The sequence below is a fragment of the Bos taurus genome, unplaced genomic scaffold, assembly GCF_002263795.3.
Source record: "Bos taurus isolate L1 Dominette 01449 registration number 42190680 breed Hereford unplaced genomic scaffold, ARS-UCD2.0 Leftover_ScbfJmS_2306, whole genome shotgun sequence".
NCBI lineage: Eukaryota > Metazoa > Chordata > Mammalia > Artiodactyla > Bovidae > Bos > Bos taurus.
Genome location: NW_020191382.1, coordinates 218 through 21,374, shown reverse-complemented (window position 1 = coordinate 21,374; position 21,157 = coordinate 218). Strand labels below are relative to the sequence as shown.

At 44.0% G+C, this 21,157-nt stretch overlaps 1 protein-coding gene and 1 non-coding gene across 2 annotated transcripts; both read left to right on the top strand.

Annotated features, from left to right (window-relative positions):
* Positions 1-549: 549 nt before the first annotated feature.
* Positions 550-658, top strand: LOC112445658 (U6 spliceosomal RNA). The gene has a single exon (XR_003033741.1). It is a non-coding gene; the product is annotated as a U6 spliceosomal RNA (small nuclear RNA).
* An 8,591-nt stretch (positions 659-9,249) lies between these two features.
* Positions 9,250-19,112, top strand: LOC112445657 (PRAME family member 8-like; the record flags this gene model as incomplete). The annotated part of the gene is made up of 5 exons (XM_024989141.1): positions 9,250-9,536; positions 9,903-10,475; positions 11,438-11,885; positions 18,666-18,880; positions 18,956-19,112. Coding segments are annotated over exons 1-5 (1,680 nt in total), but the record flags the coding sequence as incomplete, so codon positions are not given.
* Positions 19,113-21,157: the final 2,045 nt, after the last annotated feature.

The following is a 21,157-nucleotide window of genomic DNA, read 5'->3' as shown; positions in this document are numbered from 1 at the left end:
TCTTAAGGTTGGATAGCAGTGGAAGTGATGGTGTAGCTCTAAGTCAAAACTAAAGATCTGAGAACCAGGGAGCCAGTTGTGTATGTACGGAGTTTCCAGGTTCAAGAGCTAGAAGCTCCAGTATTCATGGCCAAGAAGAGAGAGAAGGCGAACAGTTGCCTTTGTTCCATCCAAGCCCCCAGATGATAAAGTGATGCCCACCCACACTGGTGAGGGCTGATGTCTTGACTCAATTACTGATTTCAATGCTAATCTCTCCCAGGAGTTCCCTTGCAGATTGTCCTAGTGTTAATCTTTGACCTGTGATCTGGGCATCTCAACTCACAGTGAAGTTGACACATAAATTTAACCCTCACAGTGTGTCTAAACTAATGGAGACAAATAAAAAGTTTTTCCTTGCTAAGGATTCAGAGGCTGCAGTTGTTTCTGAACTGATGGAAGGGGATATAGGGCTTAGAGGACCTTAGGCAGATCTTTGGTTCCCCCACAGTGAATATAATGATGCATTGTACCAGTTTATGGGATTTTTAGTAGGATCCAATGAGATATTTGCTCTCACTTTGGCAGCACATATACTGAAATTGTAACAATACAGAGAAGTTTGTCATGGCCCCTGCACAAGGATGACACACAAATTCATGAAGCATTCCATATTTTTTAGGCTTCCCTGGAGCCTCAGCTGGTAAATAATCCATCTGCAATTCAGATGGGTTCAATCCCTGGGTTGGGAAGATCCCCTGGAGAACAGAAAGGCTAACCTCTCCAGTATTCTGCCCTGGAGAATTCCATGGACTGTATAGTGCATGGGGTCACAAAGAGTCAGACATGACTGAGTGACTTTCACAAAATGAGATATTGCCTGTTGAGGGCTGGGCTCTGGAGTTGTTGAACAAGAGCTCATTATTATGTAAGCACCTCACAATTTTTTTTTTTTTTTTACAGTCTTTTCCCTCCTCATGAGTAGCATGAGTCTTCATCCCTTGAACTCAACCACTGTTGTTTACAACAGAGGAAAGAAAAACCTGGATGCTGAAACTGGACTCATATATTACATGTGCTTACCAATGAGTCAGGATTCATCCAGACTGTTCCAGTAGCCAGTGCGGGGGTGGGGGTGAGGGTGGGGGCAGGGGATGGGAGGGAGTAGGAAAGACTGGATTCATCTTCAGTGATAGACATTCTGAGCCTCAGGTCTCTAGGCCAGCTGCTTGTAGATCAGACCAGAGTGCAGGGGTTAATAGTCAGCCACCTGTTGCTCTGGCTAAGCCATGAGAAAAACCCCATGGGAAAAGAATAAAAGCAAAATATAGCAATGGGAGATGTGATCAGGGACACAGGACTGATTTTATCATAGCACAACAGACACTTTCTGTGTGCTGAGACACTAAAAAAAAGTGACCTGGCCCCAAAGAATAGGGCTCTTGATCCAAGAAGTCTTGAGTCCCCCAGTTCCATCTTTGAAACTTTAATTCTGTCTCTAGTTTCTTTTCCCCAAACTGTGCATCAACCACTTTCAATCCCTACCTGCTTCCCTGGCCACAGCACCTCACAATAAAAATCCGTTTTGTAATCAGGACTGTATACTTTAGAATTTTCAATAAACCTTGCTGTCCTGGAACTTCCCTGGTGATCCTGTGGGTATGACTCCATGCTCCCAGCACAGTGGGCCCTGGTTCAATCTCTGGTCAAGAAACTAGATTTCATATCCTGAAACTAAGTATTTGCATGCCACAACTGAATGATCACTCCGATTTCCCAGGTGGCCCAGTGGCAAAGAATTTGCCTGCCAATGCAGGAGACACAGAAGACATGGGTTCTATCCCTGGGTCGGGAAGAACCCCTGGAGAAGGAAATGATACCCTACTCCAGTACTCCTGCCTAGAAAATTCCATGGACAGAGGAGCCTGGTGGGCTACCGTTCATGGGGTCACAAAGAGTTGGAGCAAACTGAACATATACAGGCATACACACACACACAATACCCACACAGAGGGTCACAAGGAAGATCAAAGATCGTGTGTGCATGACTAAGACCCAGGGCAGCCAAATAATTAAATAAATACATATTTAAAAAATGGTGTCTTCCGGTAATATCATTGAGTATAAATATTTGCACAGTGGTTTATATAGAAAACACTCTAAAGTTAATTGAGGCAATATACTATTTTTAAGAAGTCATGTGGGTAATTTAAAAAATATTGTACTTGCTTAGAAAACTCAAAAAACAAATGTGATTTAAAAACTGATTTAACCATAAATGAACAAGAATTGTTTCTTTAAAAAATATGTAGATCAATAAAATTTTGAGTCGAAAGATTTCCAAGGATATTTTTAATAGTTCAGTTCAGTTCAGTTGCTCAGTCGTGTCCAACCCTTTGTGAGCCCACGGCCTGCAGCACACCAGGCCTCCCTGTCTATCACTAATTCCCGGAGATTCCTCAAACTCATGTCTGTTGAGTCGGTGATGCCATCCAACCATCTTATCTTCTGTGGTCCCCTTCTCCTGCCTTCAATCTTTCTCAGCATCAGGGTCTTTTCAGATGAGTCAGTTCTTTGCATCAGGTGGCCAGAGTATTAGTGTTTCAGCCTCAGCATCAGTCCTTCCAATGAATATTCAGGACTGATTTCCTTTAGGATGTAGACATTATATTTAGAGCAGTTTTTGGTTCACAATATTATTGAATAGAAGGTACAGAAAGTTTTATGAAATGAAGACATGTCTTGCCATTTCAATAAACAAGAAATGACACAGTCACCAGAGATTTCTGGCATCCAAATGTGAATGAGGGCTCCCAGACCTCCAATCCAACAGATGTCACTGCTCCCCATGGTGATCTCTGAGGAGCTCAGAGGGTGAAAGAAGCAGCCATCTGGGGCATCTACCACTCCTTAAGTTGAACAAGGGAACAGGATTTGGCCCCAGAGAGCTGAGGTGCATATGAAAGGAATGAATTCAGTGAGCCCAGAGGCTTGCATCTTCCCATATGCAGTATGCTAAATTCCTTCACTTGAAATCTGATTTTTCTTACAGCAGCCCCTGGAATTGCAAAGTCAGACGGAGTGACTGAACCACAACAATCTTTGATGTTCAGACTACCCTCTCCCTTTTTACAAATTTTATCACATGACTCCCCCTCCTGCCTTCTTGGAGCAGTTTTCTCAGAGCAACTGAGATTCTGTCTCCTGGGCTTGGGTCCTAAACACTGCTACCAAATAAAATCTCTCTCTACTTTCAGGGAGTGGCTAATGTTTTCATTGGCAGTTTCCATGTAACTCCTGGAACTCAGGTGAGTGGGGCCAGGACATGTGTGTTGGGAAAAGTTCTCGGAAGAGCGTATCAAATGACAAATACACAACCTAAAAGGTGAGAAGTATGTTTTATTTGGTGACTACAGATTATAGGCAGAAAGGTGGCTTCTCAGATAGCTCGAAGGAACTGTTCAAAAGTTATAAGGAGGAAAAAAAAGTTATAAGGAGAGCCTGATGGGTCGCATAGAGTCAGACATGACTGAGGTGACTTACCTTACCTTACAGTATATAAGATCATTTGGTGTTAAAAAAATCAGAAAATATCAAAGAATTATTGCACATGATAAAAATGATAATCTCACTAATTTTCATGCATTTTAAATTTTATTTATTTACTTCTCTAATTTTAAAATTTACTTATTTTGGCTGTTCTGGGTCTTCCTTGCTATGCACAGCCTTTCTCTTGTTGTGGTGAGCAGGGGCCACTCTCTAGTAGAAATGCACTGGTTTCTCATTTTGGTGGCTTCTCTCGTTGCAGAGCATGGTGCCAGGGTGTGTGTGCTTCAGTAGTCACGGCTCCCAGGCCCCAGTCCGGTGCTTGTGGGGCTTGGGCTTAGTTGCTCTGCAGCCTGTGGGATTTTCCCAGACCAGGGATCTAACCTGTATCCCTTGCACTGACTGGTGGATTCTTAATCACTGGACCACCAGAGAATTTTTTCTTTTTCTTTTTCTCTGTATGGAAAGAGGCAGGAGTCTGGTCTTATTGAAGTCATCCATGTGACATTCATGGTACCACCTCAGGACACCGACCTTCTTCTCCTCCTTGAACTGCCCTCAGGGCACACTGTCTTGGGGCTGCAGTGGATGACGGCCTTTGGGCTGCAATAACCTTTGTTTACTCACATGGCAAGTGAAATAATTGTCTCCAAAGGAAAGTGTAGGAGGAGATGGCAAGTGGAACTGAGGGAGAATGTCTACCGAGTCCCCGCTAGATGCACCTGCTCACTGGGTTACACAAGTGAGGCAGGGAAAGCATTGTTTCACCAAAATTTATTCAGGCTCGTGATCCTTCTCCTCGAATTATCAGACGGCTTCCTTGTAAAATCCAGTTTGAATAATTATTCTAAGTCCGTTCAGCAAAAAAACCCACTCTTGATATCTGTATAATCATAAAGGATTTGATTTAGGTCATACCTGAATGGTCTAGTGGTTTTCCCTACTTTCTTCAATTTAAGTCTGAGTTTGGCAATAAGGAGTTCATGGTCTGAGCCACAGTCAGCTCCTGGTCTTGTTTTTGCTGACTGTATAGAGCTTCTCCATCTTTGGCTACAAAGAATATAATCAATCTGATTATGGTATTGACCATCTGGTGATGTCCATATATAGAGTCTTCTCTTGTGTTGTTGGAAGAGGGTGTTTGTTATGACCAGTGCATTTTCTTGGCAAAATTCTATTAGTCTTTGCCCTGCTTCATTGCGTATTCCAAGGCCAAATTTGCCCGTTACTCCAGGTGTTTCTTGACTTCCTACTTTTGCATTCCAGTCCCCTATAATGAAAAGGACATCTTTTTTGGATGTTAGTTCTATGGTTTTTCCTGTGGTCATGTATGGATGTGAGAGTTGGACTGTGAAGAAGGCTGAGCGCCGAAGAATTAATGCTTTTGAACTGTGGTGTTGGAAAAGACTCTTGAGAGTCCCTTGGAATGCAAAGAGATCCAACCAGTCCATTCTGAAGGAGATCAGCCCTGGGATTTCTTTGGAAGAAATGATGCTAAAGCTGAAACTCCAGTACTTTGGCCACCTCATGCGAAGAGTTGACTCATTGGAAAAGACTCTGATGTTGGGAGGGATTGGGGGCAAGAGGAGAAGAGGACGACAGAGGATGAGATGGCTGGATGGCATTACTGACTTGATGGACGTGAGTCTGAATGAACTCCAGGAGTTGGTGATGGACAGGGAGGCCTGGCGTGCTGTGATTCATGGGGTCACAAAGAGTTGGACATGACTGAGCGACTGATCTGATCTGATCTTGATATCTGGTCTCCCCAAGAATCTGATCAAACTTCCTCACTGCCCACTATTAGTATCCAGTTCATCTGGGCTGCCCTCAGCAAAAAATCTACTAGTTTGGTTCAGCCAAGATCCTTTGCAGACCTGATTCCTCCTCATAGGAAATTACCAGCCAAGAAACACACTGCTTCTGAATTGTGAGTCCCTACCACCTGTATCTGTTGAAGTTGGATGACCTGAGATGCTAAGCTATCCTTATCTGTATTATCATTGTCCTAAATAAAATTTGATGTAGCCACTTACACCTGTTTCTGTGTCTGATTTTCCTTGGAAACAATTCCCTCAGCTGATTAGTGCTCAGGCAGGAAGCGTTCTACAAGTATCCCCTAGATTCCCACATACTCAAGAATGACCAATTTGGAGTCTGACCACTTTTTTAGCTTCCATATCAGGCCTTGAGTTATTTTCAGAAAATTCATTTAAACTTTAAAACATTCTTCTTTTTGATCTCATGGTAACTGTGATCCCAGAGGAACATCAGCACCTTGAATTTTGAAATTTCCACATTTCCACTAACATCACAGCCTTTTCCAACATTTATGTGATCTGACAATTGGAGGAGTCCTTCTCATCCCTTCAGCTATGACAGGAATGGGCGAATTTAATTCAGATGACCATTATATCTACTACTATGGGAAAGAATCTCTTTGAAGAAATGTAGTAGCCTTCATAGTCAACAAAAGAGTCTGAAATGCAGTACTTGGGTATAGTCTCAAAAATGACAGAATGATCTCGGCTCTTTTCCAAGGCAAATCATTCAACATTAAAATAATCCAAGTCTATGCCCCAACCATGGACATGTCCAGTGATTGACATAAGTTTGAGAAAGCTCCAGGGGTTGGTGATGGACAGGGAAACCTGGCTGTGGTCCATGGGGTCACAAAGAGTCAGACACGACTGAGTGACGGAACTGAATTGATGCCCCAACCACTAACGCTGAAAGCTGAAGTTGAACGGTTGTATAAGGACCTATGTGACCTTCTAGATCTAAAAACAAAAAAAGATGACCTTTTCATCATAGGGGGCTAGAATGAAAATGTAGGAAGTCAAGAGTAACAGGCAAGTTTGACCTTGCAGTACAAAATGAAGCAGGCAGAGGCTAACAGCGTGTTGTGAAAAGAAGACACCTGTCATAGCAAACACCCTTTCCATTAACCCAAGAGAAGACTCTACACATGGATATCACCAGATAGTCAATACCAAAACAGGTTGATTATATTCCTTGTGGTCAAAATTGGATAAACTCTATATAGCCAGCAAAAACAAGTCTGGGAGTTGACTGTGGCCAGATCATGAACTTCTTGCCGAATTCAGACTCAAATTGAAGAATGTAGGGAAAACCACTAGGCCATTCAGGTCTAACCTAAATCAAAAAAGTGAAAGTCACTCAGTTGTGTCCGATTCTTTGAGACCCATGGACAATACAGCCAATGGAATTGTCCAGGCCAGAATAATGGAGTGGGGAGCCTTTCACTTCTCCAGGGTATCTTCCCAACACAGAGATCAAGCCCAGATCTTCCACATTTCAGGTAATTTCTTTACCAGCTGAGCCACAAGGGAAGCCCAAGAACACTGGAGTGGATAGCCCATCCCTTCTCTAGTGGATCTTCCGGACCCAGGAATGGAACTGGGTCTCCTGCATTGCATACAGACTCTGTACTAACTGAGCTATCAGGGAAGACTCATGATTATACAGTGGAAGTGACAAATAGATTCAAGGGAATAGATCTGATAGATAAAGTGCTTGAAGAACTGTGGACAGAGGTTTGTAACATTGTACAGGAGGTGGTGATCAAAACCATCCCCAAGAAAAGAAATGCTAAAAGGCAAAATGGTTGTCTGAGGAGGCCTTAAAAATAGCTGGAAAAAAAAAAAAGAGAGAGAGAGAACTGAAAGGCAAAGGAGAAAAGGAAAAATATACATCTGAATGCAGAGTTCCAGAAAAGAGCAAGGAGAGATAAGAAATCCATTTTAAGTGAAAAATGCAAAGAAATAGAGGAAAATAATAGGGCATGAGAGACTAGAGATCTCTTCAAGAAAATTAGAAATACCAAGGGAACATTTCATGCAAAATAATGTCTCTACTTTTTAATATGCTGTCTAGGTTGGTCATAACTTTTCTTCTAAGGAGTAAGCATCTTTTTATTTCAGTGGCCATATTAACAAAACTCAATCAATTTTATATAGTGAATCACTGAATAAGTCCTAGATTCCCCCTCCCCCAATTCGTTTTCTTTCATGAATGATGATCTGACTCAATCAGTTCATCTGGAGACTGGCAGTAACCCAATCAGGATGAACCTGAGGGATGGAGGGATGCTCTGGAATCCAATCAGGTAATGCCTACTGATTGGAAGTTAGCAGTTGAAAGGAGAGAAGATGTGGTTTAAAAAGTTCCATAAAATGCCCCAGCACCAAAGAATAGACGCAGAAACTTCTCGCTCTGGAGTCACTCCTTGTGTTCTCCATCAAGTCTGAGGTCTGAGCAGCATCCCTACCCCGACCACATCAGACCTGGTGAGTTAACCTCAGTGAGGGATGTTCTGCCAATGGCAGGCATGCAATGAATGGTATAATGCAGTTTGACATGGCATGGAGAGTTTACCTTTTTCTCTTCTTTAGGTTAAATTTAAATCTGTCTTTCTGCCTCAAAGTATTCTTTTTTTTTTTTTTTTTTTAATCCTCCAGGGTTTCCATCTGGCCCAACTGGAATCTTCTATGATCTAGCATTGCAGAAATGAAGAAGTGGACATTTTAGGGGTGAGCAGAACTGGGTGTGACATTGTCCATTCCAAATATAGGCTGTTTCACCATGGGCGAGACCAGTAACCAACCCAAGCTTCAGTCGCTCCTCTGTACAATGGGAATCATCATGTACTGTCTGGATGATGTGCCCATTGGTGTAATGAGTTATTAAATTCTCCTCCTATCATTGTACTGCTGTCAGCTTCTTCCTCAATGTCTGTTAATATCTGCTGTACATATTTAGATGCTCTTATGTTAACAAATACATGTTATTTTTCTTCTTTTTTTTATTATCAAATCTTTATTACTTTTCCATTCCTTTATCAAGTATATTCAGTATATATTTGGATTTTTCTTCTAAATATTTCTTTTTTTTAATTTAATTTTATTTTTAAACTTTACAATATTATATTAGTTTTGCCAAATATCAAAATGAATCCACCACAGGTATACCCGCATTCCCCATCCTGAACCCTCCTCCCTCCTCCCTCCCCTCCCCTCCCTCTGGGTCGTCCCAGTGCACCAAGCATCCAGTACCATGCTTCCATTCTAAACATTTTGATTTGTGCTTTGGTTTATATTATTTAAAAGTCTTAACCAGCAGTTTTTCTTTTTAAAGACATCTGTTTGACATGCTGTTTCTTGACATTTAAGGTTTTTGCTCTATACACAAATGGCATTCCCTTTACAAGTATCTCCTTAATCTTTCCCAGCTAAGTTGACTTTGGGAACTGAGGATGGAAGCTGTGTTCTACATGAACTCCTGTCCCCATAGTTTGGGCTTTAAGCAATAATTCTTTTTTTTTTTTTTTCCACCATAAAAACAAAGAGAGTCAGCTTTTTCAGTCTCCTGGTACAGATGTGCAAGAGGGACATGCGTTAAGGAAAGCAGTGGATGGAAACAGATGAGCCTCCATTTGGCTTTCTTCCTTCCTGCAACTTGTTAGATTCTTGCTCTAGTGGCAGGATGGGGAGAGCTCTGGCCTTAGGGACACAAACCCAGACTGGAATCCAGACACACCGAAGTCTTCCATTCTGATTCATCATTGCCAGAGCAATGACTGTGGCCCTGATTTGATTTCTCTGAAGTGTGGGGAGAGAGACTACCCTGATGGTTATGATTGTTCTGAGAAGGATGTCTTGTCTCTTTGCAGTTTCCCAGGATTCAATTCAGAGAAGAGTCAGGATGAGTGTTCACAACCCTCCCAGACTTGCGATCTTGGCAGCAATTGGCCTGCTGAGAGACGAGCCCTTAGCCATCTCTACTTTGGAGTTTCTGCCCACAGAGCTCTACCCACTACTCTTCATGGCTGCCGTCTTTGGCCGACACAGGGAGACCCTGAAGGCTATGGTGCCAGCCTGGCCCTTTGCCCGCCTGCCTCTGGGAAGCCTGATGCAAAAGCCTCACCAAAGAACCTTACAAGCAGTGCTGGAAGGCCTTGATGTCCTGCTTGCCCAGAAGGTTCACCCCAGGTGAGTCAGATCCAGGGAGCCTGGCAGGGTCTTGGATTCCTGGAAGAGACACATGGTGCCAGGCAGAGTGGATGACCAAGTGGTGACCAGAGGCTTCTGAAAAAGCTCAGAGGCTTTTTCAGAGGAATTGCTGAGATCACTTTGGGAAATCCCTTACAAATATATAATAGGAAGGATGGAAGAGAAAAAAGAACTGGGGGAGAGGGAGCAAGAAAGGAAAGAAACAACAGCAGGTGAGAGCAGGACTGTGAAGTAAGAGCACACATGGGGAGATGGAATGTTGCCTGAACATTCCATCCAGGCTGTGGGTTCATTCAGTGTGGATTTTGAATAATCTCACCCCACCCATCTGCTGTTTCCCCACAGGAGGGGCAAGCTGCGGGTGCTGGACTTAAGGAATACCGGCCAGGACTTCTGGAACATGTGGTCTGGAGGCAAGGGCCACATGCCCTCCAGCTCACTGCTGGTTCCAGTGGCTGAGGACATGTCCAGGAAAAGGCACCCCTTGACTCCCTTAGAAGTGTACATAGAACTTTGTCTTACGAAAAAGCCCCTGGAGAAATTCCTTACCTACCTCTTCAGGTGGGTGGAGCAGAGAAAAGCCTCCATACACCTGTGCTGTAAGAAGATGAAGATTATTTCAATGTCCAAGGAAAATATGAAGGAAGTTCTCAGGATGGTGAAGCTGGACTGTGTACAGATGGTGAAACTGAGTTTCACCCAGAAGCTGTCCACCCTGGCCCAGTTTGCTCCCCTCCTGGGTCAGATGAGCAACGTTCAGAGTCTCATTCTCTCCTGCATTCGTGGGTCTGCTGTTGAGGAGCAGGACCATCAGGATCTTCTGCAATTGACCTCTCAGATCCTCCGGCTGCAGAACCTCCGGGACCTCCGCATGGAAGCTCCATTCTTCCTTGAAGGCCGTCTGGACCAAATGCTCAGGTGAGGCTCTGCCAGCAGCTGATTAACAGTGGACACAATGGTAGAATATCAAGGGAAGTGTCTCATCTGCTGCTCCACCATGAAACCCAGTATTACAGAAGCACAGGAATCCAGGTAGGGGGAATCGGTTAAAGCAGCTCTGGAAAGGGACACCATGTTGGGAACCCACAAGTTAGGGGGCCTAGATCTAGTGCAAGTGTGTATGTGATTTCTTCTTGGAGGAGAGATTTCTGTGTTCTGAAGATTTATGTATAGGTAAGTGAAGGGGGCATTGAAGAGGGAAAATCACATCAGCCTGAGCATTGTGAAAAGAAACTCTGTGGTCACTAACCCATGACCACAAGGAGCCTGTTTTAAAGTCCAAGTCAGTAACAGGTGGCCTTTTGCTGCATATAAGGTAATTAATATATGGGAAATGCATGGTTCTGGAGATGATGGTAGCAAAGCAGAGCCAAAAGAATGTAAAAAGTGATAGAAAGTTTGTAGATGTCATAGGGCTGGGAGTCCCTAAAGACCGGCAGCCCCTTTCTGCATGTATGCCAAGAGCCTCACCTGGCCAGAGGTATATGACCAGCAGCTCACCCACAGAGTGGCGATCTAAATGAAAAGCATTTTTTACCTCATCTCCCAGAACTTACACTCAGTGATGTCCATCCTGATGGACACTTTGTGTTATGCTCTCCTCTGATCATGTTCTAGTGCATTCCATTATGTCTATTCATCCTGCTAAGGAAATAGAGTGTACTGTACTCTGCTTGACAGATGAGGAAAGACGGCTTTCAAGATCATGTGAATGTGATCCAGTCATACTAAGAAAATGGCAGGACTCAGCCTAGAATGAGACTGGACATTCTGGAATTTGACCTGTATCAGCTTTGGGCCAATCATTGAGTTCTCCTCCGGAACTCAACTGCTACTTTGCTTTCCCTCATCTAATTGCTTCTTCCCCCCCTCCACCCCAGGTGCTTGAAGACCCCCTTGGACAACATCTCAATCACCAACTGCCTGCTTACAGAATCAGACCTGACCCATCTGTCCTGGTGTCCAAAAATCTGTCAGCTGAAGGGCCTGAATCTTAGTGGCGTCACCCTGACCGACTTTAATCCCAAGCTCCTTCAAGTTCTACTGGAGAAAGTTGCAGGCACTCTGGAAGAACTGGACTTAAACCTGTGTGGGATCACGGACATCCACCTCATTGGCTTTCTGCCTGCCCTGAGCTGCTGCTCCCAGCTTAGGGTCCTCACCATGTGTGGAAACCTCATCTCCATGGCTGTCCTGGAGAGGGTCCTGCATCATACTGACAGGCTCCCTGATTTAAATCTAGAGCTTTATCCAGCCCCTCGGGAGAGTTACAGCTCTCTGGGTGTCCTTCACCGGGAAAGATTTGCTCAGATAAAGGCTAAGCTGAGGGTGATCCTTACATACTTAGAACGTCCCAGGAAGATTTGGGTTAGCCCCAGCCCCTGTCCTTACTGTGGTGATGACATGTGTGGTCATCTGAGTCCCAACACATAATTCTGTAATACACTGTGTAGTCGGTTGCTTCTATCAGAAGCTTTCTTCTGGACACTTGAAAACTGAAATCTAGGTCATACATCCATTATGAAGGGAAAACACAGCCCTGGTTTCTGATATAAGCTCAGTGTGATTGAAAAACCTGATCCAGCAGGGGTGCAGGATTCCAAAAGGGAGTGTTGACTTGAGGAATTGATGTGACTTTTTTAGATATGTGTTTATAGAGTCAAATATGAAACTGAGTTCCTGGAAGGTTCAGTCTGAGACACACATGTTCCAGTTATTTCTGTATGCACACTTGTAGAAATGATCAGAAATAAAGAGACCTTCCGTGTAAATGATAAATGCCATCCATGATATTATTCTGCTTTCTGTATTTACATCTCATGGATCTCCAGTTACTGGTGGAGTGGAAGCCCTCTGTTGTGTATGATCTGAAACTCCATCATTCCCTAGTTATCTTTTTTCTTCATGGTTTCCTTACTTAGTTCTGGTGGTTAATACAAATAGCAAAGGAAATACACTCAGTGGTCCTCAATAGCACATCCTGTCAGGAGTGGGTACTTATATGCATATTCCTATGAGAAAAATACTAAAATCATACAGGCATGAAATATGGTTTTGTTATGTTTATACCAGAAGTATATTTCAGAAGCATGTCTTTTGAAGGCTAGGTCATGTCAATAAGAGTTTTATTTTATTCCCATGCCTACTATTGTTCTTCCCTATCGAGGAAGACTAGTAGAGCATGCTTTGACATCAGATAACAATATGTATAATAAAATGTCTTTACACCATATAACTTATAGTTGGCCATTTTTATTCTCGGCTCCCTACTGTCTCCCTCAATCAGCTGCAGATTCATTATAAAATATTTCTTTTTTTTTAAATTAATTTTATATTATTTTTAAACTTTACATAATTGTATTAGTTTTGGCAAATATCAAAATGAATCCACCACACGTATACATGTGTTCCCCATCCTGAAGCCTCCTCCCTCCTCCCTCCCCTTACCATCCCTCAGGGTCGTCCCAGTGCACTAGCCCCAAGCATCCAGTATCATGCATTGAACCTGGACTGGCATCTCGTTTCATACATGATATTTTACATGTTTCAATGCCATTCTCCCAAATCTTCCCACCCTCTCCCTCTCCCACAAAGTCCATAAGACTGTTCTATACGTCAGTGTCTCTTTTGCTGTCTCGTATACAGGATTATCGTTACCATCTTTCTAAATTCCATATATATGCGTTAGTATACTGTATTGGTGTTTTTCCTTCTGGCTTACTTCACTCTGTATAATAGGCTCCAGTTTCATCCACCTCATTAGAACTGATTCAAATGTATTCTTTTTAATGGCTGACTAATACTCCATTGTGTATATGTACCACAGCTTGCTTATCCATTCATCTGCTGATGGACATCTAGGTTGCTTCCATGTCCTGGCTATTATAAACAGTGCTGCGATGAACATTGGGGTACACGTGTCTCTTTCCCTTCTGGTTTCCTCAGTGTGTATGCCCAGCAGTGGGATTGCTGGATCATAAGGCACTTCTATTTCCAGTTTTTTAAGGAATCTCCACACTGTTCTCCATAGTGGCTGCACTAGTTTGCATTCCCACCAACAGTGTAAGAGGGTTCCCTTTTCTCCACACCCTCTCCAGCATTTATTATTTGTAGACTTTTGGATTGCAGCCATTCTGACTGGTGTGAAATGGTACCTCATAGTGGTTTTGATTTGCATTTCTATGATAATGAGTGATGTTGAGCATCTTTTCATGTGTTTGTTAGCCATCTGTATGTCTTCTTTGGAGAAATGTCTATTTAGATCTTTGGCCCATTTTTTGATTGGGTCATTTATTTTTCTGAAGTTGAGCTGTAGGAGTTGCTTGTGTATTTTTGAGATTTCTTATGATTCTCTGGATCTCCTGTCTTACTAGTCTATAATGATGCAGAAAATATTTTTCCCTGTACCCTCTTCTAGATATGTACTATTACAAATATTCTCTATGTGGTTTTAAATGTGATTGATAGCCTCAAGATATTTAACTATGTTAGAAGCATGGGTTCCCCTTGGGTAGTGCAGGAGACACTATTTTATAAAGTAGATGGGCTATAAGGTATATAGCCCATTACATTTATAAATTCATAATACAGCGAAGAGAGATACAAGACATAAACCATTTGAAAACAAGTTAGAACAAATTAAATAATGATTAGTGAAAATCAATTGTGGTCTGGTGGCAGTAATTCATCAAGTCCACAGGGGAGCTAGAGAAGCCAAATTCTGGAGGAATGTCAAAAGAAGCCCATTTGGCAGTCTATTGTCATCATGCTGAATAAAATTTGTCTTCAACACTTAACCCCGTGTCTGTCTCTGATTTTCTTTGGCACAATGATGACAGCTCAGGCAGGAAAGGTCCTTCTGCATATCCCCCAGATTCCCGCATGCCCGAGAATGGCCAACTTGGAATCTGGCCACTGTGGCAGAGCTCCATATCAGCCCATGAGCTTTCTTCAGAGACTAATTTTCTGATTGATTGATTGATTTTGTTCTGGCTGTGCTAGGTCTTCCTTGCTGCATAGCTTTCTCTAGCTGTGGTGCACACAGCTGCTCTTCATCGCAGGGCTCAGGCTTCTCCTTGTGTGGCGTCTCTCGTTTTGGAGCACAGGCTCCAGTCCACAGGCTTAACTCGTTGCTACACATGGGCCCATGGTTGCTGCTCATGGGCTTAGTTGCCCTGTGGCATGAGACATATTCCTGGGCCAGGGATTGAACTGGCATCCCCTGCACTGTAAGATAGATTCTTAAACTCTGGACCACCTCAGAAGTCCCAGGTTTTTTTAAAAAAAGTTTTTACTGAAGTATAGTTAAATCATTGTGTTTTTACTTAAACACACAATTAAAAATAAACACAATTTAAACACACAATTGAAAATAATTTTAGTTAAATTATTGTGTCTCATCTTAACTGTAGGGCAAAGTGACTCAGTTACACACACATATATATTTTTTTCATCATGTTTATGTTTAAAATGTCATGAGTAGAATCCATTTTAATGCTTTTTAAGTAAAGGTCATGAGAGAAATATGGTGAAAGCAATCTTCCCCAAAGTGACTCAGACAGAGAACACCCTTCAGGGAGTCTTCACCTTGGTGGTCAGAAGTGTATAAGAATTGTTGAGGCATCAAATAACTGGGGTGCGTGAGAGGCATGGAAAATTCTTATAGATGGAGAAAAGGTCTCCCTTTGCATGTGACATTCAACTTCAAAGAAATCCTTGTATGAGGCATCTCAAAGTGGGAGTCATCCCTGAACGAGGTAGTATGCTAACACCATAAGAGCTTCGGTATTAAGTGCAGAAAAGATGTTGGTATTTATGAATAGAAATAGCAGAATTTTATTTCTGGGCCTAACGGTGTCAACTTGATCAGAATCTGTGTGGATTTAGCTAGGTCTGAGGAAACAATAATCATCTAAATGCAGTAGAAAAGTGGCCAGTGAAATTATGATTTATTTGACTTCTAAGACCCCTGAAAAATGGGGGGAGAAACAGCCATCTGGAAAGTGTCCTCAGTGAGAACAACAACAACAACAAAAAAACACAACTTAAAGAAAACCTCTGGTCAGGTTACTGATGGCAGGGTTATTGGGGACTGAAGCAGGTTCGTTTCTTCTCTGATTCCAAGTTCCCAAAGAGCCCGCAGTGCCCACCCTCAGTGTGCTGTGCTGATCTCAACTCTCTGGGAAAGAACAGCCTCTAAGGTAACAGTGTCTCCTCTGAGCCTCTCTCTTTTCCTTGAAATTTATTGCATTTCTTTTTGTGGCCTTGGGTCTTCACTGTTGTTCCTGCTTTTCTCTAGCTGGGGCAAGGGGGCTGCTCTCTAGTCGTGGTGTGCAGGCTTCTCACGGAGGTGGCTTCTCACGGAGGTGGCTTCTCTTGTTGCAGAGCAAACTCTAGAGTGCTTGACTTTCAGTAGTTTCGGCTCCCAGGATTTAGAGCACAGACTCAACAGTTGTGGCAAGCGGGTTTATATGCCTCATGTCATGCGGGATCGTCCCAGATCAGGGATCAAACCCATGTCTCCTGCATTGGCAATCAGATTTTTTACGACTAAATCAAAGGGAAGCCCAATTTTGCTATCTTAATATCACCCAGAGTAATGTATTTAAATTTACCTGTTTCTCAAAATAGAAATATGAAAAGGAAACTTTTACTTTCCATTGTTGGGATCATTTATGATGTCCCTTTAGGAATGCTCAGCTCCAAACTGTCCAGAACCACTCTTTAACTCACTGAGGTTTTGACCTGTCCACCTTCAGAGAAGGCTTGGCTTAGGCCTAGAAAACCAATCACATCCCCCAAAGCTCTTCCCTTGCTGCCCAAATAGGCTTAGAATCTCCTGTTTCCTACATAACACCTGAGTGAGAATCTCATACAAGAATGAGTGTATTTTGGTTTCTTTGATGACAACACTACTGCTTTCATGAGCTGTTTTAACTCAAGGACATTTTGCTAATTTTGACTTGACCAAAATTCCCCCAACAATGATTCTGTCAACTTTTGTTCTTTCTTGGCCAAGGGCAGGAATCAATAATCCCTTTCATGCTTGATCCACAAGAATATAACTGTCCATATTAGTAGAATACAGTAAATATTTGTGAAGTGAATCAGTGAACAGATCCTTGATTACCTGACTACTCCATCAGTCTCTGTTTGGTGATGTGTATATGATTCAATCAACTAATCTAGAGAAGTACGATGATCCAATCAGGGTCAATCCAATGGTCCCTCTGTAATCTAATCAGATATACTGTTCTGGTTGGGTTAGCAGTGGGACAGAGGGATGATAGAACAAAAAGACTTATAAAAGTCTTAAGCACTGGAGAAGAGGTGCAGAATTTCCTGGCTCTGGAGACATCAGAGGGGTTCTCACAGGGTTTGAATTGTGAGCATCCCACCAGGCACATTAGAGCAGTAAGTTTTCCACCCTCATATAAGGATGCTCTTCTCTTACTAGTGGTGGTGGTTTAGTCGCCAAGTGGTATCCGACTCTTGCGATCCCATGGACTGTAGCCTGTCAAGCTCCTCTATCCATGGGATTCTCCAGACAAGAATGCTAGAGTGGGTTGCCATTTCCTTCTCCAGGGGATCATCCTGACCCAGGAATCGAACCGGGGCCTCCTGCATTGCAGGCAGATGATTTACCAACTGAGCTATGAGGGAAGCCTTCTCTTCTCTTACCAGTGGTTAGCTAATCTTGAAGGGTGCCATGTATCCCTAGTGAAGGAAGAGTTGTTAAAAAAGTCAGTTCTTTCCAATGAACACGTTTCAGGTTTAATTTTGCCTCTCAGTGTAGTTTTGCCTGAACTCAAACATTTTAATTAGTGCTTTAACTTCTATCATTTAAAAATATCTTGTAAAGACATGTAACATATGTATTCAAAATATCTTTTTGGAGTTTGTTTCATGAGTTTCACCTACACAGTTCTGACACAAATGGCCTTCATGTTAGGGGTAACTGAGGATGGAGGCTGCGTTGGTCCACATGACCTTCCTCGTATTGATTTAGGGCTCTAAATGATGCTCTGACGTCATTCCCTCATAAAGACTGGAGTGGGTTTTCAGAATTCCTGCTGCCCACTTCCAGGTGGGACTTGGATTAATCCAAGCACCGTATGGAACTGAATGGGCTGGTGGTTGCCATTCCTCCGGATTGGTACTTGTGAGAGGCTTGTTCTGAATCCAGTAGGGAAAGAGCTATATCATTGTGCCCTTGAGGCCTGAATGGCATGTGGCCTAACAGGCACGTCCACCCCTGCCAGAGCAGTGCCTTAGTCCTGAGTAGATTCCTCTGAAGGGTTGGGAGATTGTCTTAGGTCTGCTCCTGCTTGGCCTGACATGGATGATATGCTCACTGGCATTTTCCACAGGATTCCTCCTGAAGCAGAGTCAGGATGAGTGTTCAGAACCCCCGTAGGCTCCTGGACCTGGAGAGAATGCACCTGCTCAGGGAAGATGCCTTGGTCTATTCTTATCTGGAGTTTCTGCCCAGGGAGCTCTTCCCACCCCTCTTCATGGATGCAACCCATGGTAGACACATCAAGACCTTGGGATCACGGTGCAAGCCTGTCCCTTTGTCTGCCTCCCTCTGGAGGGCCTCATTGCCCTGCCTCATGTGGGTCCCTTATGAGCAGGGCTGGAAGCACTTGACGTCCTGCTGGCCCAGAAGTTTCACTCCAGGGGAACCAGATCCAGGTAGCTTGATAGGGTCCTGGGCATCCCGGAAGAGACTTCTAGGGTGGGCCAATTCGGCGACCCATGGACAGACCCGAGGGCTCTGAGGGTGGCAATGGAGAGGCTTAGAGGCCTTGGCTCAGTGTGAGAAATGCCTTCCTGATATGTAAGGGTGCCTAAGATGCAAGGAGGGTTGAGAGAACATGCCCCATCTCCTTCCCATGAGGCTTAATCCTACTAGAAGTGGAGACCTGGAGAGGAAAGGGGGAGAAAGGGAGCTGGAGAACAGAGAGGCACAGAAGGGAGCCGGCGAGGAAGCAGGTGACGAGAGAGACGTGAGGGAAATACAGAGGCCGCCTGTGGTCTATTTCTGAGTCTGTGGCTGCAGTGTGTGTGGATGGTAATGCATCCCTGTCAATCTCCTGGTCCTCATAGGAGGTGCAAACTGCAGGTGCTAGATTCATGGAATACTGGCCAGAATTTCTGGAGCGTGTGGTCTGGAGCCAGCACTCAAGGGGGCTCACACTCAGGAATGGCACCAGTGGTGGAGCAGAGCTCAAGGACACAGCAGGCCTTGGCTCCCTTAAAGTATACACAGACCTTTGTCTGAAGAAAAGGACCCTGGATAACTTCCTCTCCTACCTCCCCGGGTGGGTGGCTCAGAGAAAAGCCTGAACACACCTGTACTGTAAGAGGCAGATGATCTCTGCAATGCCCCTGGACAGTATCAGGAAGGTCCTGAATATGGTGCAGCTGGACTGTATCCAGGAGGTGCAAGTCACCTGGATCTGGCATCTGTCCATCCTGGCCACGTTTGCTCCTCTCCTGGGTCAGACGAGCAACGTGCAGAAACCCCGTCTCTCCCGCATTCACAGTCTGCCCGTGAGGAGCAGCAGGAAGTTTTTTGATTCCCCACTCAGTTTCTAAGCGGCACCATCTCCAGTCTGTCTATCTGGATTCTCCCTCCTTGTCTGAACCTGCCTGGACCAGACGCTCACGTGAGGGTGGACCGCTGCCTGGGAAACAGTGAACACAACACTGGCATGTCAAGCACACTGGGTCCTTTGTGTTTCTATCCTGAGCTGTAGTATCACTTCACCTCGGAAATCAAGGGGGAGGAACAGAGACAACACACTAGAAATCTCTGGATGGGGCAGCTTGGATCCAATGAGGGAAGGCATGGGTTCTTCCTTAGGAAGGGAAAGCTATGTCAGATGACTAAGAAAATAGGTAAGTGAAGAGGGCATTAAAGAAGGGACACCACCTCAGACCCGAGCTATTTGCAAGACAAGGTCTGAGGAATTCCCTGGTGGTCCAGTGGTTAGGACTCTTCTCTTTTGGGGCTGAAAGTCCAGGTTTGACCCCTTGTGGGGGAAGTAAATTTCACAACCTGTGCAGTATGGCCAGTAAAGAAAAACGAAAACAGAAAGTTCGGGAAAGAGACAGAGAGAAAAGCTCTGTGCTTACCAGATTCCTGAACATGATGAACTTGTCTGAAATCACTGGTCCCTAAAAGATTGCCTTTTGCTCCCAGTAAGTTAGTTAATATTTAAGAAATGCATAATTCTGAGAGGATCGTAGTGGAGCAGGAGCCAGAGATCATACAAACTGCAGGTGGTTTGCAGGTGATGCAGAGAGGTAGTGCCAGGCCAAAATGAGACGGGTCATTCTGGGTACTGACCTTCAGGAGGCGGTTAGTAGGACCTTGTCTTTGGGCAAATCACTTATCTCACAACTTTAGCTCAGCTGCCACCCTGATTTCTCAGACCTAATTGCTTGCTTTCTCCCCAAATGCCTGAGGACCCCCTTGGCCCACCCAGCAGTAACTAACTGGCAGCTTACAGAGTCACACTTGCCCCATCTGTCCCAGAGCCCAAACTTGCATCAGCTCAAAGGCCTGGATCTGAGTGGGGTCACCACAATGGACTTTAGTCCTGAGATTCTCCATGTTCTTTTGGAACAAGGTTGTTCTTTGGAACAAGCCACACTCTAGGAACTGAACCTAAATTGGTATTAGATCACAGAGTCCCAATGTGACTCCATCCTGTCTGCCCTTCAAGCTTGGGGCCTGTGTCTGTGTGGTAATCTCCTTTCTGGCCATCCTGGAGAAGCTTCTGAGTCACACCACTGGGCTGAGCACCTTAAGTGATGAGTTTGGTCCTTCCCCTCAGGAGAGCTGTAGCCTCATGGAGCCCTCCACCTCGGCTGACTCGTCCAACTTCAAGATAAACTCATTGAAATTATGTGGGATTTAGGATATCCAAGCTCCATCTGGCTTAGCTCCAGCCTGTATCCTCACTAGGGCATTAAGGCATTCTATCCCGAGGAGCCTTTTCTGTACCACTGTTACCCTCCTCCTAGCTGGATGCATCTGTCAAAGTTTACTTCGGGTCACCTGCAAACTAAAATCTTGGCAGTAGATGCATCAGGAATGGAAAACCAATCCATGGTTTCAGACATCAGCTCAACGTGAATGGGAAAGGGAAAGATGATCCTATGGGGGTGCTGGATTGCAAGGGGAAATGTAGACTCTGGGAGGTGTTGGAACTTTTGGGGATATGTATTATACAATCATATATAAACCTCAATGTTTGGAGCTGCATGTGGGTTTTGAGACGCACATGTTGGAATTTTCCCTGGGTAGATGTTGTAAAGCAACTGTCAGAAATAAAGAAACTCTCGTTGAAAACCAACTGCTGTGCCTTCCATGGTCTTTTCCTCTCCTTTTCAGCTTATGTCCTCCAGGCAATCTCCAGTTACTGGATTCAAAAAAGAGCACTGAGTTGTCTATGATCAATACCTTACCATTTCTGCACATTCTTTCTTCTGTTAAGAGCATCTCTTAACCCTTTGCTTATTTCTTTGGCTTTCCTATTCCTCACCATCTCCTGGAGTTTGTCAATTTCATGTCCATTCCATTGATACCA